This window comes from Brassica napus, unplaced genomic scaffold (genome assembly GCF_020379485.1).
Source record: "Brassica napus cultivar Da-Ae unplaced genomic scaffold, Da-Ae ScsIHWf_2815;HRSCAF=3592, whole genome shotgun sequence".
NCBI lineage: Eukaryota > Viridiplantae > Streptophyta > Magnoliopsida > Brassicales > Brassicaceae > Brassica > Brassica napus.
The window spans coordinates 25060-42837 of NW_026016079.1; the positions used below are offsets into that span (position 1 = coordinate 25060).

The 17778-nt window shown below is 35.4% G+C and overlaps 1 protein-coding gene and 1 pseudogene across 1 annotated transcript; one reads left to right on the forward strand and one right to left on the reverse strand.

The window, feature by feature from the left end:
- Positions 1 to 6937: 6937 nt before the first annotated feature.
- LOC106451633 lies at positions 6938 to 10861 on the forward strand (annotated as a pseudogene).
- A 56-nt stretch (positions 10862 to 10917) lies between these two features.
- On the reverse strand, positions 10918 to 15469 carry LOC106451634 (LRR receptor-like serine/threonine-protein kinase IOS1). The gene is given in 13 exon segments (XM_048774043.1): positions 10918 to 11489; positions 11586 to 11848; positions 11930 to 12049; positions 12149 to 12569; positions 12674 to 12754; positions 13477 to 13548; positions 13653 to 13724; positions 13826 to 13967; positions 14051 to 14529; positions 14597 to 14738; positions 14741 to 14976; positions 15070 to 15223; positions 15299 to 15469. Coding segments are annotated over 13 exon segments (2685 nt in total). The 5' UTR covers positions 15387 to 15469; the 3' UTR covers positions 10918 to 11074.
- Between the last annotated feature and the right edge of the window lie 2309 nt (positions 15470 to 17778).

Consider the following 17778-nt stretch of genomic DNA (forward strand, 5'->3'; position numbering starts at 1 on the left):
CCACGAATGCCGATTGCGTTTCCGAAATAAGAGACGGCAGACAAAGTTTCAGCCGCTGGCACAGAACCTTCGAGATAATTTTATACCCGACATTACATAGACTAATGGGTCTCAATTCCGTCATCCTAGTAGGCCTCTCCGTCTTTGGGATCATACATATATTAGTAATATTTAACCGTGGATCCAAGTCCCCAGACACCAAAAAATTATTTACCATTGTTACCAAATCATTCTTAATGATATGCCAGGAATGCTGGAAAAAAAGAGCCGTCATACCATCCGGTCCTGGCGCCTTCTCTGGATGCATCATAAACAAAGCCTCTTTTACCTCACTCTCAGTCGCCACTCTCAACAATCGTTGATTCATCTGAGGAGTGATACCCGTTGTTACCTCTGAGAGAAAACTATCAAATCCTGTCGGCGAAGTGGTACTAAACAGCTCTTCAAAATAGTCAACAGCCACCTTTTCCACTCCAATATCTTCTGTAATCCAGTTCCCCGCAGCATCATGTAAGCCAACAATCCTATTCCGAACTCGTCGTTGCTTAGTTAAGGCATGATAGAACTTGGTATTTAGATCCCCCGAAGAGTACCACATATTCCTACTTTTCTGGTGCCAATAATCTTCTTCATCCTTATAAGCTTCTTGTAACTTTCTGGAGACCTCCACAATATCCTCCTGTGACCTAGCATTATCTGTCTGAACCTCCTCGAGGGCCTTTTGTAAATCGCTTATTTTCTCCTTGCCATAAGGTGGATTATTTTTCCGCCATTTTGCAATTTCATGTCGACAATTGCTAATTTTTGCTACTATATCATCCTCGCTACGAATCCTATCATCTGACCAACCCGTCGTAATGGATTCCAGAAGCCCCTCTTGCCCTACCCACCTCTTATCAAACCGAAATTGCCCTTTCCTTCTGTGAACTTTATCGTCTAGATACGCCACCACTGGTCGATGATCGGATGCCACCAAACCTAGATATTCTGTGTAAGAACAGGGAAATAGAGTATGCCACTCCTCATTTGCTAGAGCGCGATCTAACCGACACCTTACAGTCACAGCCCCTTTTCCTTTTCCTCTTCTCCCCTGCCACGACATTTTGTTCCCTCTAGCCGGAAATTCCAGAAGTCCAGTATTTCTTATCATGTTATTAAAAGGGATAAAAGAATCCGCACTTCTCAAAGCTCCTCCATCTTTTTCATGATTTCCCGTAATCTCGTTTAAATCACCAATAATAAACCAGGGCTCAGATCTTGCAATGCCATACCTAGTTAATCTTTCCCACACTTGTTCCCTCATTTGTTGAACCGGATCTCCATAAACAAATGTGAGAAACACCTTTTTCCCCAAAGCCACCGCCTCCACATCTATCATTCGATTACTTGAATAGAGTATATTAACTTGATACTCATTATTATAGAAAAGTGCTAGACCACCACTCCTTCCATTTGGTTCCACTGTAACCAGATTATCAAAACCCGAATGTAATTGAAATCTGTGTACAAAGTCATACTCCTGTTTGGTCTCTGATAAAAAAAGAAAATCTGGTTTATGTTTGTGCCATATCTCTCGCAGATAACTCATTGTCCATTTACTTCCCATTCCTCTACAGTTCCAACTTAGTGCTCTCATTAAAAAATATAAAAATACTCCCAAGAGTTAGCAAAATTGGGTTTAATGATACCCTGAAATCCCAACCACCAAAACACCATAACCCCATAAAACACCAAACTTTCACTCCACCCGTCACAATAAAACGGCTTCAATATAATAATGGTACGCCCTGTCCCTATTCCAATGATATACATTATTTCCAAATCCACCTCATCATCTAGTTTGAAACCAATAAACACCATGATAGAAAAAACAAACATATGAGACTTGTTCTTCACGTAAAGCAGAGAAGAATAATCTGTATACATTTCTAAATCATCTTCAATATCTATACCAAATATCAATTCCTTTATTTCCAAAGTAACCACTCTAATCTTCACCAAATAAACCATCTGCGACTGGTTTAAAGAGACCAGCCACAGGTCTCGAGTCGATACAACAAGAACGTTATGTTCTGTCGTGAGCCACTTCCCAAAACCAACAAAACACACAAGTGCCAAATCATTTATTTGTCTTTTAAGAACAATAACCAGCATAAATAATACCGCTTCGAGAATACCAACCCTCCTGTTATGATCACATACGCTCAACAAAATAAACCAAATCCAAAAACCAATACCAAAAATATTATTCCATACGTTCCAAAGACCAAACAAACCACATTTTAATAAATGCCCATTTAAAACCCAGACATACCAAATAAAACTTGAACTGCTCGTAGAGCTTATTGAACCAACAAAAAAACTGAAAGTAAAAAAAACAAACAAACCCGTAATATAGCTGTCTTCAAAACACCCACAATCCATAAACAGTTAAGGCTTGGGTAGCTGTTTCGGGTGTGAGGTACCCTTTTCTTCCACTTGCTTAGCACCACCACCCCTGTGGAGGCTCTGTTTAGCTTGTACCCGTTTGCGAGGCTACATAAGCACTTGAGCAAACTTGGAGTTGTGTCCACCAGTAACTGAAAACAAAGGCTTGCGCAGCCCCGTTTTCTTCTCCGCCGCCGTTTCCCCCTTACCCTCAACAATGCCTCCAGTTCTATCTTCTTCGACAACTTCTGTTGTCCCCACCTGATCCATATCTGTTCCTTCTCCATCTGTAAGATATTTCCAGTTCGACCCCTTAATGATTGTGCTTGATCTTCTGGATTCCGCATCCACTCCGAGGATCTGAATGATAACCATATCCTAAAAAGCCCAATCGTATCTCCATTCCCAACCCCTTTCGATTGAAACTCTATCGAACTCGTTATTAGGTAATTGATTCGCAGATCTCCGCTGAGTTCCCCTAATTTCCCATCTCCATATGATTCTCCTCGAATCGTGAAATTCCTATGAGCACCCGGATCCCAATCTCGATCGAACATCCAAACCCTAATTTGAACTCGCCATCACCCGGATGTCTTTTCGTATAATTTTTTCTCGAATCTGATGGTATGATTATTTTATTTATACATATACAATGTTTTTTGTTGTTAATATATAAACTTTTTCGGATGGACGGGATCAATTTTTATTAAAATTTGTGGAACTAAACTATAATTAATATATTATGGATTGATTGGATTAGACATTAAAAAAATTATGATACAAAAGCTTATCTTTTCCCACCGAACACATTCTTGAAAAAAAGTGAACAGTATTGTTTCCACAGTTGAATTATTTTGACATTTATCTTCCATATGGTTTTGAAAGGTTTTAGATCAACCATCGAATTGATACAGGTCATTTTAATTCTTTTAGTCGTATGCTTAAGAAAAGCTTACATATTTGTAATTTAAAGTCGTTTTTAAAAAATTCAAAATATAACATATAAATTCAAATATAACATACTAGAAAAAATCTAATTTTTTATTATATAAAATTTTTAAAAAAATGAAGAAAGATGCAAAAATTGTTATCAAATCTTTATATTCATAGTCATTAATTGCCATATATATGTGTTAATTATATTAGGTAGTTCTGTAGCTTTTATTTAAGGAAAGAGTACACACTTCTTATATTTTGGGTTAATATAATGTTTTCTAGTAATTGGACTTGGACCAATATTTTTTCAATTGATTTTTAAGGTGCCACGTAAGCTAAATTGTCATCCTAATTAAGTGACACCTAAGAAGTATCTTTTTTTAATTAGTATAAAATTAATGTTACAACTTTTTAAATGATCATCCATTAATATATATGGGATATGCAAAATTATATGCTATATTAATGTGATTTGGCTTAGTTTGGTTTGGGGAGATTCCCACTCTAATCTAGGTTTAACTTTCAATTCCTAAAGTCATTGCAACGTATAGGTATTAAAAATAAAAGTGAGGAGACTATACGAGGACGAATTTTCTATTGAAACTCTTTTTTGACAAAATGGTTTACGATCATTTTCGGTAAGTTTATGAGTAAAGACGTTCATCGGAATAACCGAATGTTAGACATTATGAAGTAGTATAACCATATGTCAAAACCTGAGCTGATTTGAATGAAAAATGGATGTTTAAAATGAATTTTTTGTAAAGCTTAAAATGACATTTGTAAAAAAGAGATATTGGACCGAACCCGAGTTTCAGGTTTTGGGATTTGGTTAATGGTTTATGGGCCAAAAGATTATTCTTTTTGTTCAAATTCTACTTTATATTTTGTTGACAAAAAGTAAAAAGAATATTTATTTTAGTTTATGATATTAGTATCATTATTATGAACAATTAAGCATACAAATAATCAGATATGATTTCTTTGTAACATAAGTCTTAATATTTTTCAAAATGATTAATGTGAGAATCCATTCTCAAATCTCCAATTTATGGTTCATGTTGACCATATGAGCCACTTTCCTTTTGTTTTTTCATTGAAAGGTAAAGGACTAAATCCTTTTCAAAAAATAAAGTTTTTGATCAGAAGATTAATCAAACCGAGAGACCCTTTAACTAAGGTCACTAAGTTATCAACTCATACCAAGTCTTCCAAATGATTTTATTCTTTTAGTTTTTTGTTGTGTCTTAGTGTACAACACATAAAAGGGGTTCCGTAGATTCTATCTTTGGTGTTGAAAGATAAAAACATTGTAGTCATATCATGGGAATCTGAGCACTACAAAACTGTCTCACTACAAGGCGTTTATAGATTTAGTGAAACAAATCTATCATTTCAACTCTACAATTCTTCTTTATCAGTTTATTTCGGTATTGTAGTTTTAAATTTATGCTCTTATTATTTTTAAAAGTATCAGTTGTACTGAAATAGTAAAATAAGGTTTTATATTTTAAATCTTTAAATATTGTTTATCCTTTTGCATTAACAATACTGATATTTGTTAAAAGTTTTTTTTTAAGAATATGTTAATCTATATTCTGAACATGAATTAGAAAAGTCATTATAATGAAAGTGCTCATTATTCTTCTAATTGATCCGGAAAGAAAAAAAAATATATTTATTTTCTTGGTTTTTTTTATTTTTATCTGATTGTTTAATCTGCAGGGAATTAAGATTTTTTTTTCCCGGTTGCAGTTTATTATTTAATCCTTGCTTTCATATTTCCTCTTTAGCTTGCATAGATTTTTGTGTTAAATTGAATTTAATTGGATTTAAATTACAGACGTTATATAATTTAGCAAGTATTGTTATCGTTCAATCTTTGCATAATTCAGCAGATTATTGGAAGATCATCTTTGTTTGCTGCTTTGATCTTTTTGCAATATTAATTTCTTTAATGGTTTAGACTTTAAAGATTTGGCCTTGGTATCTTGACTTTTGTTATAAAATTAGTAAAATGTGCTAATGCTTAGACTTGGTTAAAGATAATTATTTGCTTTAATTATCATGACTATTTAATTATCATGACTATTAGGCTTCGAATGGTAAAAACGGGTTAAGCGGGACAGATCAAGTAGATCATGCAGATCAAGCGGGACAAGTGCAGATCAAGCAGGATAAGTGCAGATCATGCAGATCAAATAGTTTATTACATTTTTAAATGGTAAAATCAGTTTAAATAAAACAAATTATATATCTTAATAACTAAAATTAAAATAAAAATCAAAACACATAATATATAAAAACTTTAACAATTAACAAAATATATTTTTTTTTATTAGTTTACATATATAAACTACAATAGTTTTTGTATTATTAAAATTGTGAGTAACTAAAATGAAAATATAATATTTATAGAAGAAGTTTAGATTTATTTTGAAATTTAATTATTTATGAAAAAAATCATTGATTAGTTAAAAAAAGATAAAAGCAGATGAACTATCTCAAAATGGCGGTGAAATCTGCATGTAGATCTCCTGCTTTTTCTTACAAAAAAAAACAAAAAAATATTGATCTGCATGCAGATCTTCTGCTATGTACTTTATAAAAAAAAACGCGAATGGTAACTTTAAAGCAGAAAAACTGCACTTGCGGGTGAACTACCTTTCTCCCACTACACCAAACAAACACTAACGTTTTGATTTTTTGTTTCAGATTTTTTTTTGGAATAAATTAATTTAATTATAAAGTACATGTTCAACCATGAAAAGGAAAAAAAGATTCAAGTTTCAAGTATGGTGATACCATAGTTATAAACAACACTTTGATTCTCAAAAGATCAAATAGTATGGATAAAAATATATTTCGTGAGTCGACGCTCCAAATTAAGTTTGAAAGAAATCTGCCATGTATGAAATCGTTTGCCATTCTTTTGTTGATATTGATCAAAAAATTCATATTCCATTATGTTATATATATATATATATATATATACTAGAATATTAGAGAATGAGAAAAAGACAAAAATAGCACTAAATCAAGTTTTTGTTCCCAACCTAGCACTCAAGGGCAAAAGTCACAAAAATAGCACTCAAGGGGTGGGGTTTAGGGTTTAGAATTTAGGGTTTAGGGTTTAGAGTTTAGGTTTTAGGGTTTAGAGTTGAGAAGTGAGGTTTTGGGGATAAGATTTCAAATTTTGAAAAATAAAAAAAATTTAAATTTTTCAAAAGATAAAATGCTATTTTGGTCATTTTAGTTTTTGAGTGCTATTTTTGGGATATAAACTTAGAAATGTGCTATTTTGGAGATTTGCCCTATTAGAATCTATAATTGTATTATATAACCATATCACAAATACAAAGCTAATACAGATTATATAATATCATCATCTCCACTAAGAAAAACTTAAAACAAAATTTAAAATTTTGTTATTTTAATTTAGTAGTTGACACTTTGTGAGTTTAGTTTATTTTAAGCAAGAATACTTTTCAATGTCAACTTGATTATCTGAAAACAGATTAATATTTCAGGAACTTGACACGATGTTGGTATCAAACTCAAAGAATTTGAGAAAATGGAGAGGCATCTTCATGGAGTTTTGTATGTGTTCATTATCACATTTTCTCTTATACATTTTTGTGCAAGCGCAGGATCAAAAAGGTATAAGTATTGTAAATCTTGTATTCTGCTTTCAAAGCCTCAGATTGATTAAGACTATTCCTTCCTCTGATCTTCTTAGGATTCATCACTTTGGATTGTGGCTTGTTACCTGATGGTTCTCCGTACACCGATCCATCTACTGGATTAACATTCACCTCAGATGCTAGTTTCGTCGAGAGTGGAACGAACGGTCGAGTTGATAAGGATTCTGAGAGAAACTTCGAAAAGGCGTTTGTAACGCTGAGATACTTCCCAGAAGGACAACGGAACTGTTATAACGTGAAGGTCACGCAAGGAACAAAGTATCTGGTTAGAGCTTCCTTCTTTTATGGGAATTACGATAGTCTTCAAACACTCCCAAACTTTGATCTGTTCCTTGGCCCTAATAAGTGGACAACGGTGAACTTGAATGCTACCGTACCAGGTGGTCAGTATAGGGAGATTATTCACCTGTCCAAGTTAAGCTCTTTGCAGATCTGTCTTGTTAAGACTGGAACAACTACGCCGATGATATCAACCTTGGAGCTACGGCCACTGAGAAGTGATATCTACATTAGTGACACTGGGAGCTCCTTGCAGTTCTTATCAAGAACTTATCTTAAAGGTTCTGGTAGCATTTTACGGTAATTAAGCTTTGACTTGTGACAAGGATTCTTTATCTTGGATTTTCATACAGTTTATTTTCTAAATAAAAAAAGCTAGATAGAGAAATGTCATAAAACAAGAAAAAAAAAATCGAAACAATGAATCTGTTTTTGATACTTACATTAGTAGTACCACATGAGGTTTTGTTATATCTTCAATGCAAGATTTGTGGCAGGTACCCTGATGATGTCTATGACCGTAGGTGGTTCCCATTAGTGAAGAAGGATTGGAATTTAATAACTACAACACTCAATGTAAACACTTCTAATGGTTTTGATCCGCCTCAAGGTGCGATGGCCTCAGCTGCAACCTATGTAAATGTTAATGGGACGTGGGATATTCCTTGGAACATGGAGGATTCTACAACACGGTTTCACATTTACCTTCACTTTGCAGAGATTCAAACTCTGTTAGCCAATGAGACCAGAGAATTCAGCGTTTTGCTGAATGGAAATGAATTTTCTAAACCTTTTAGTCCTAAAATGTTAGGCATTGTAACTATGATAACTCAACCCGAATCGACATTGAGATGCGAAAGTGGGGCTTGCCATTTGCAGCTGGTGAAAACAACAAAGTCAACTCTTCCTCCTCTCCTCAATGCTATGGAGATTTTTACTGTTGTTGAACTTCCTCAGCCAGAAACAAACCAAGATGAAGGTGTGTACAAAAATTTACATTTGTGATACACATGAATTGGAGATCTGACATATTTTCAGTTCTTAATATCATTAACTATGCAATGCCTCCAGTGGTTGCTATCAATAAGATCCAAAGTGCTTACGGATTGAGTAGAGTTAGCTGGCAAGGAGATCCATGTGTCCCCAGAGAGTTCTTGTGGGCTGGTCTAAACTGTAACAACACAGATACTTCCATTCCACCAACAATCACTTCCTTGTAAGGTCTTACAATATTTGCATCATGGTTAAGTCATTTCTTTGTTCTAAATTTATTATATATGTATTACTAGAAACTTATCTTCAAGTGGATTGACCGATATAATTATGCCTGCCATTCAGAATCTAACCAATCTACAAGAACTGTACGTGTCAAACATAAATGAATAATATTCACAATGTTTTGGTTTTTCTACTGTGATGGATATTTTGTATTCATCAAATGCTAGAGACTTATCAAACAACAGCTTGAACGGTGATGTGCCTGAATTTCTAGCTGACATGAAATCTCTTTTTATCATGTAAGTACTTTATATGACTGTATAGATGAAGCAAAAAATGGTCTTTTAGGTAGCAATCTTATAAATTTCCTACTTGTCTTTTATGTTTTATTTTCTACCATAACAGAAACTTAAGTGGAAACAATCTTAGTGGCCAAGTTCCTCAAAAGCTTCTACAAAAGAAAGGACTGAAGCTGAAGTAGGCAGCTTCTCATATTATTATCTTCATTAGTTAAATACCATACACTTTATACTGAATAGCATTTATAATTCACAGTGTTGAAGGCAACCCTAACCTTAATTGCACAGAAAGTTCATGTGTAAATAAACCTAGAGAAAGTGGGCATCCCAAAAAGAGTATAATTGTACCAGTTGTTGCATCAGTTGCTTCAATGGTTATTATTGGAAGTGCATTGGTTACATTCTTTGTTCTCAAAAGGAAAAAATCATCAAACAATAGAGGTATTCATAACAGATTTATTAATTTTCATGTATACAGTAACACTACATATCAAACAAAAAAAATCATATTAATATTTTGTGTTGCAGAAAAGGGTAGAAGAACACCAAGACCGGAGCCACCGAAAATAACGAAAAAGAAAAGATTTAGTTACGCAGAGGTTACTGAAATGACAAATAACTTTGAAAGGATTCTTGGGAGAGGAGGATTCGGCATGGTTTATCATGGATATGTTAATGGTACAGAACAAGTTGCTGTTAAAGTAGTCTCTCAGGGATCAGATCAGGGGCACAAACAATTCAAGGCAGAGGTACTCGTAAACACACACAATCTTTTACCACGTTTTGTTGGATATGAACCACTTATTTGTATTTTTTTCTTTCGTGTTGGTTTATTAGGTTGATCTTCTTCTGAGAGTTCATCACAAGAATTTGGTAGGCCTAGTTGGATATTGCGATAAGGGAAGGACTTGGTTCTCGTATACGAATACATGTCCAATGGAGACTTGAAAGAGCTTTTGTCAGGTAAGCCAATCACATGCGGATCCAATGATAACATGTCCTTATTGAACAAAAACTAATTCCTTATGAAAAAACTTAGGGAAGCATCACTCCTCTGTTTTAAGGTGGGGAACCAGACTAAAAATAGCTGTAGACGCTGCACAAGGTTCGTGAAGAAGTCTAATGACCCTTTTCCTCTCAATAGCTTTAGTTTTTATATGGTAAACTTCAACAACAAAAAATGAAATTGTTGCACTAGGATTGGAATATTTGTATAAAGGATGCAGACCACCAATTGTTCATAGAGATGTGAAAACAGCAAATATATTGTTGGACGAACACTTCCAAGCCAAAATTGCTGACTTTGGGCTTTCTAAATCATTCCCAAACGATGGAGAAAGCCATGTATCCACAGTCGTTGCAGGAACTCTTGGTTACCTTGATCCAGAGTACTTAACTATCATTTTGAAAACATGTGTGTTCTACTTTTACTTCAAATCATTAAAAATCCTGACAATATCTGTATATTCTCGCTTGCAGATACTACCAAACAAATTGGCTGACTGAAAAAAGTGATGTCTATAGTTTCGGAGTCGTTTTATTGGAGATCATAACAAATTTGCCAGTGATTGACCAGCGTCGTGAAACACCATACATAGCAGAATGGGTGGGATTAATGGTCACCAAAGGAGATATTAAAAGCATTATAGATCCAAGACTTAAAGACGATTACCACTCTGATTCTGTTTGGAAATTTGTTGAGCTAGCAATGGCTTGTGTCAATGCTTCTTCAGCGAGTAGACCGACCATGTCACAAGTTGTTATTGAGCTAATCGAATGTTTAACACTTGAAAACTCGAGAGGAGGAACGAGTTGTGACATGGAATCCAGGGGTTCAAGAGAAGTGACCATGACATTTGGAACTGAAGTGAACCCCACGGCTCGCTAGGCTTGCTTAAAGAACAATCTTTTGGTGCATTTTCATTGTGTTTAGATAAAATAATTCAGAAACGTTTGTCTGAAGTAACCAATTTGATCTTACAACTGCAAAAAAAAAAACCAGTATTTGTTATCAGAACTAATTCACAATTACTTTCTTCATTTATATAAAGACGATGACATTTTTTTTTCTTTAAACGATGATATTTAAATAAACAATTAAGCGCAACAGAGTACGACTAAGGCTGACACTGTTCATCACAAACAAAGCAAAAGAAACGTGTGTACAAAGAAACTTGCAGCCTCAAATAGATTTGTTTATACAGACTTGAGTTATCTAGCTCCAGGATTAAGCTCTGTTGTGATATTCATGGACAGCTCGATAGAAGAATCGTTAGTCGAATCCGTCATACGACTACCCATGTTTCTTGCCATCTCCATGTTCAGACACTCTTTCAGTTCCATTACTACTTGAGTCATCGTCGGTCTCCTTGAAGAAGACGGATTCAGACAAGTCATAGCGGTCTCAACAACTTTCCATACCGTGTTCGGATCAAAGTCTCCTTGAAGCTTAGGATCCACAATGCTATTAATGTCTCCTCTTGATAGCATCAAACCAACCCATTCACCTATGTGTGACCTTTCCCTTTTCTGGTCTATCACCGGTCGGTTTGTTACTAGCTCAAGTAGAACAACACCGAAGCTGAACACATCGCTTTTCTCTGTCAACCAGTTTGTTCTGTAGTACCTGAAAATCAAAGAAAGACAAACACACAATTTTAAAGACTTAACAAGAAAAAAAAAAAAATCAATAACTTTGTTGAGAGTAGAGATTAAAACTTACTCAGGATCAAGGTATCCAGGAGTTCCTGCAACTACGGTGGAGACATGAGTCTCAGTTCCAAGTGGGAAAGACCGCGAAAGCCCGAAATCAGCTAGCTTAGCTTGGAGCTTCTCGTTTAATAAGATGTTAGTTGTCTTAATGTCACGGTGAACTATTTGTGGTTTGCATCCATTGTGTAAATACTCCAATCCTTGAGCTGACTCGGCTGCTATACGAAGCCTTCCTTCCCAAGTTAGTATCGACGGTCCACGCTTCCCTGAAAATCATATTTTGAAACAAAAGGATCAGAATCTTGAGACCCCAAAACGTTAAGAACATTTTGTATGACAAAACCAGACCTGATAATGCTCTTTCAAGTCCCCATTCGCCATGAACTCATAGATGAGAGACAATTTATCGCCTTCTTCGCAATATCCAACAAGACATGTGAGATCTTTGTGATGAACTCTAAGAAGCAACTCAACCTAACAAATACACAAAACAGAAACATATCCAAGAATTAAATCAAAACACCTTTTTAAAAATGTTTTAGAGAAAGATTGGTTCAGTATGTTAATTATTACCTCTGCTTTAAACTGTTTGTAACCAAGTGCAGTAGACTCAGTGAGCATCTTAACAGCAACAGGTTGGTTATCCAATACTCCGTAATAAACCACACCAAAACCTCCCCTACCAAGAACCCTCTCAAAGTTGTTGGTAATCTTAACAACATCAATGTAAGTCAATTTGCGGTTCTTGGCTATCACTGGAGATTCATAGCCATGAGACCTCGAATGTAACGGTGTTGTACCGGTGCCTGAATTGGGGTTAAGACCAAGCTTGACTCTCTTCTTCCTCTTGAGGACAAGGAAAGTAACGATTCCAGCTGCAATGAGGAAGACTGAAACAAGTGAGGCTGCAACAGGTGCAATAACCGTGTTTTTCTTCTTCTTCTTGGTGGTGGAGCATGAAATGATCGAACAGAGCCCGGTGTTTCCTTCGAGACTAGAGTTTCGTATATGTGATTGAAAGGAAAAAAAATGATTAGAAAGGTCTAAGGATTTAATGATATTTTTACTTGGCTCACACGCAAGGGATATATATATTACCTTAGTGAAATCCTTCCTCTTCGTGCTTTATCAAGGAGAGTTGCAGGGATTGAACCATTTAGCTCATTGTTTGATAGGTTTCTGCGAGAAACAGAGTGAACAGAGGTTACAATATGTTTGGTTTCTGTGACAACCCGTCCCGTGGGAACTACCTGTCCCGTGGACCCCAGACCCCAATCCTTCTATTATGAGTTCTCACTAAGTCCATAATTAGGTTGTTGGTGAGCCTCGAATCCAGGACCTCACCCTTTAACAGCATTCCCACAGGACAAGCTGTCACCAATTGATCTGCAGGTCAATTGGTGACAGCTTGTCCTGTGAGAATGTTGTTAGAGGTGGGTTCGAGGCTCACCAACAACCTAATTATGGAGTTAGTGAGAACTCATAATAGAGAGATTGGGGTCGGTACGCTGCAGCGCTGTGAGCCTGGGGCCTGCGGGGCAGGTAGTTCCCACGGGGCGGGTTGTCACAAAAAAAGTCGACTTTTTATGTGACAACCTGTCTTGCGGACCCCAGATTTCACAGCGTTGCAGCGCACCGACCCTAATCCCTCACCGTGGGAGGAACTGCTTCCACATCCACCGGTAGGTTATTGATGCGCTTGGCGTTACTCGAACCCAAGAGGACCTGGGTTCGAGGCCCCTGGGTTCGAGGCCCACCAACAACCTAATTATGGAGTTAGTGAGAACTCATAATGGAGGGATTAGGGTCGGTGCACTGCAACGCTGTGAATCTAGGTTCCTAGTGAGAGGATGGGTTGTTGACCAAGTTTTAGATTTGAGCCACCTTGTGCTTAAACTTACATGACTTTTAAGGTTTCCATGTTCACTAGAAACTCTGGAACCGAACCAGTCAAAGTATTGTTAGACAAGTCACTGCAAGAAAATCAAAGCCAAAAAAAACAATCACATATTAAAACATATGACTTTAAATCACAACATGGCTGGAGTTTCTAAGCGACTTGAGTACAACTACTTACAGAACTTCTAAATTGGTAAGGTCTGATATGGACTCCAATATCTCTCCAGTCAAGCCACTTGCAGACAAGTTCCTGTTTTCAAAGATCAAATATTTAAAATAATTTTTAAAAATAGGCATTATGTTGAAAAAAATTAAACTCTGTTATGAAAACAGAACAAGATTAATACTTACAAAGAAATGATCTTAGGCTGCTCATTGTCTATATAACTGCAATTTACACCAGACCACCTATAAGCCCGTGGCGCGCAAGTATCTCCTTCCCAGTCAATCTTGTTCACACCGTAACCCGACTTGATGTTCATCATTGCATCAACTGATAAATAAACTTCTCATGTAAATTTTTGGTTCTTGATCAACTATATATATATATAGATCCAAAAGTAGTTAGTTACCAACCTTCTTTTCCATCGGTTTCTTGCTCCGGAAGCAAGTTAACCAAATAAACCTCCATGCCATTGAGTAGAGGAGGCAACGTCGAGTTTCCTGTTCTTTGAAGCGAAAACGTGTAGTTTCCATTTGCATCGGCACCAACTTCGTTAGAGGTAAATACGGAAGAAGTTGTGAAATTAAGCGGTCTGAAGGGTCCGTAGATATGCTTGCCATTGTACATGATGTTGAACTCTCTTGTTTCATTGGACTTTAGCTCTTGAATCTCGGCAAAATGCATAAAAACGTAGAATTGCACGGTGCTGTCCACGCCATCTAGGGAAATGTTCATAGGTGCGTCCGGGTCTGTTGGAACGGAAGCTGTGACCATAGCAATCTCTGGTGGTTGGTAGTCATTGTTGACATTCACTGTCTGGTTGGTACTAATCTGTGACCAGTTTCCAAAGTTATACGGTGTCCAGACACGATCAAACACATCGATTCCGTACCTAAAACGAAAAAAAACATATTTAGTACCATTTTTTAAGTTGTCTGACCTGACATGAACTTATATACCTGTAGACTTGGTTAAGAGTTGCGCCAACGTCTGCTCTGATGAAGAGCTGCAAAGATCCTTGTCGAGACAAGTAAGTTGTGTTCTTGAGTTTACGAAGCTCTAAAGCGGAGATAAAAGGCGTTGAGTCTCCCGTTTTGACCAACAGATTTGTAAACGGTCGGTCTTCAAGACATGAATCATCTCAAAGATTGATGCTTGGGTCTCGTTTGTGGTTGAAACAGTAGTCCATAGGTTAGGCCCGAGGTGGAGCTCGAATTGCGTGGTGGGATTATCGTCATAACCGCCGTGTAAGAAGTTTGTTCTGATCAGATACTCATCGCCTATGGTTAGGTTTAGGGTATAGCAGTTTCTTATGGCTTGTGGAAAACTCCTTAGGTTCCTTGTGAAGCAAGTAAAAATAACTTGTAAAGAATATATAACTTGAGCTTCAAGCTATTAAAATTAATTGATACTGAGAATATTATCGCTATACCAGGCTTGTTGCTGAAACTGGGTCCGGTATGCTTGTTTGATGCTTCTACCAACACCGGTACTGATGAAACTCGCATCCGAGATGTAAGTAAGGTTTGTTGTTCCCTCACGAAAAGTCGTTCCCCTCGGCGAACCACAGTCCAGACTGATGAACCCTACAGAAGAAGAAAAGAAGAGTGTGTTTAGTAAACCATACCCGGTTAGATGAAGATGTTATAACTAGCTTTTACCTGACTGATCTTGGGCAAGACTAAGCAAAAAAACGGAGAAGATTTCGAGAAAAACTAAGAGAAGACAAGCAGAAAACGCCATTAGCATTCGTCACTTTAGGTTTCTCTCGTCTTTTGATTATGCAGATTATAAAATTAGGAATCAAATGAACATATATGGGGTGCAACTAAAGAAATGAAAGTGGGAATTGTTTCTTGTCTAAACCGCGTTGATACTTGGTACTGGTTACTATTATTGGGAACTCAAAGTCAAACCTTTTGGTAGAGGTAACCAATTGCAATTTTTTTACGTTAATTCGTTGACGTATGAAAAAGTCGTATATGCTGATAATTACTTTTTTTTTTGAAAAAAAAATGATAATTACATATGAAGGAAGTTTTTTGCTAATTTGTAAATCTCACCATCAGTTTTCCCTAATTTCTTTTGGTTTTATGCATATAGATTTGATTTTTATGTAGTTAAATAGGTGAGAGTTTCTCAGAGATTATCTTTAGAGAAAATCTTTACAATATATAAATAATATGGAGAATATATTGCAGTTTTTAGAGCTTGTCTCCAGAGAAATTTTAAACATTATATATATTTTTGTAAAGCAAAAACATAAAATAAAAAATCATTGAATTATGAACACCAGAAAATGAAAAATACATAAAATTATATAAGAGAAAACAATCTCTCAACAATTATCTCTAAATTAAATATCAGAATTTATATAAAATATGATTGGTTGTCTTTTGTGATGAAGCTCTAACTTATCTAAATAAAATTTGAGAATGTTGACAAAATAATAATATCTTTATTTTCTTTTTCAATGACTAACCATATTTAATTCAGAGAACATAAATTGTAATTAAATTAACTAATAGTTTGATTTAATGAAATTTTACTATCTTCTCATGTTAAATTTTGTAATTCTTTCTGAAAACTAAAATTAAAAGCAAACATTAAGTTTTGAAAGTCAGAACGAGATTGGTTGGTGAGGAGCTAGCTAATACATGCACCAGTAAAACTGTGTCTGGAGAGACGACCACGACTTCAAAAAGAACACAAACTCAAAATAAAATAGCTGGTCAATATCAATTTGGCTGTATTATTACAAGATTTGCGAACATTATAGTCAAGTGGGCGATATGTACATTTATAAGTTTTTTAAAGACATCATTCTACTGTCTAATAAAATAATATGTATTGAGGGAATCAGGGATAACTAGTAAATATTTTATAAGAAGTCGGATTTGAAAATCATCGAAATTTCAGATTTTTCGTATCTTTCAATTTTGAATAAAAATTAATAAATTGATATATAATATACTGAACTCCAAGATAGTTATGGAAATCCAAAATACAACGCATTATAAGTTAATCAGTTTTCTTAGAGAAGAGAAAATGGGAATCAAAACCAAAATCAAAGTGGCCAAAAATATATTTTTGGACGTGATCGGCGGCTGATATATGTCGATCCTTCTCCAAAGATTTGAAAACGAACACAAAACGATTAGTGCACATGGACATGGGGGGCCTTACGTTCTTACGGTTTGACCGTTGACATTTTCTTTTTCCTTTTCCTGAATAAATATGCTGTGCATAACTCATAACTTATTTTTTCATAATACTATTTTTTTCGTGTGTAATATTTATTTATATATATATATGGTAAAACTAATTTTTTATATTTAAATAATCAAATCCGATCCAGTATATTTGACCGAATGAAGCATGAATTTTTAATTGTATTTAAACCTATACACTACAAAAAAATTATCTTTGTAAATTTATGTATAAAGTTTGGCACGTAAATATGGTGCTTCATAAGTTTTAGCTCAGGGTTAGCATGTATATAATAATATTTATGATTTGGACCTATTGATTGTATATTATTGGTAAAAAAATTGAAACTAATTATTCAAATGTATTTTATATTCAACTGGGATGTATACTGTTAAATCAGGATATTGAACATTCTTAACAAAGAGATGGTGAAAATCCAAGGAGAATAGGGAATTACAAAACTCTAAGTCTTTGTTTGGAATATAAAAGCTTCACTAAAACTAAGACATTTTATCTGACAAACCATCTCTGGACAACTAGCGGTAACAAATAATCTAACACATCATCATATGCGATGCGATAACCATTGTCCTAGATGCGGAGCAGATGATGAGACTATAAACCATGCCTTCGAGTGTCCCCTAGCGCTACAAACATGGACACATGCAGCAATCCCAACTCCGCCATCAATGTTTTCCTGCGCGAGCCACTACATGAATATAAACTATCTTTTTTGGAGAAAGAATGATATAGAAGATCTTGAGCTGGATAAAGACTCCTATCCTTAGATTATGTGGTTTATTTGGAAAGCAAGAAATGATAAACTATTCAGAGAAATAATCAGAGACCCTTTGGAAACTGTCCGACATGCTAAGTCAGAATGTCATGCTTGGTTCCAAACAAACATCAAACAAGAGGAACATGTAGTTGC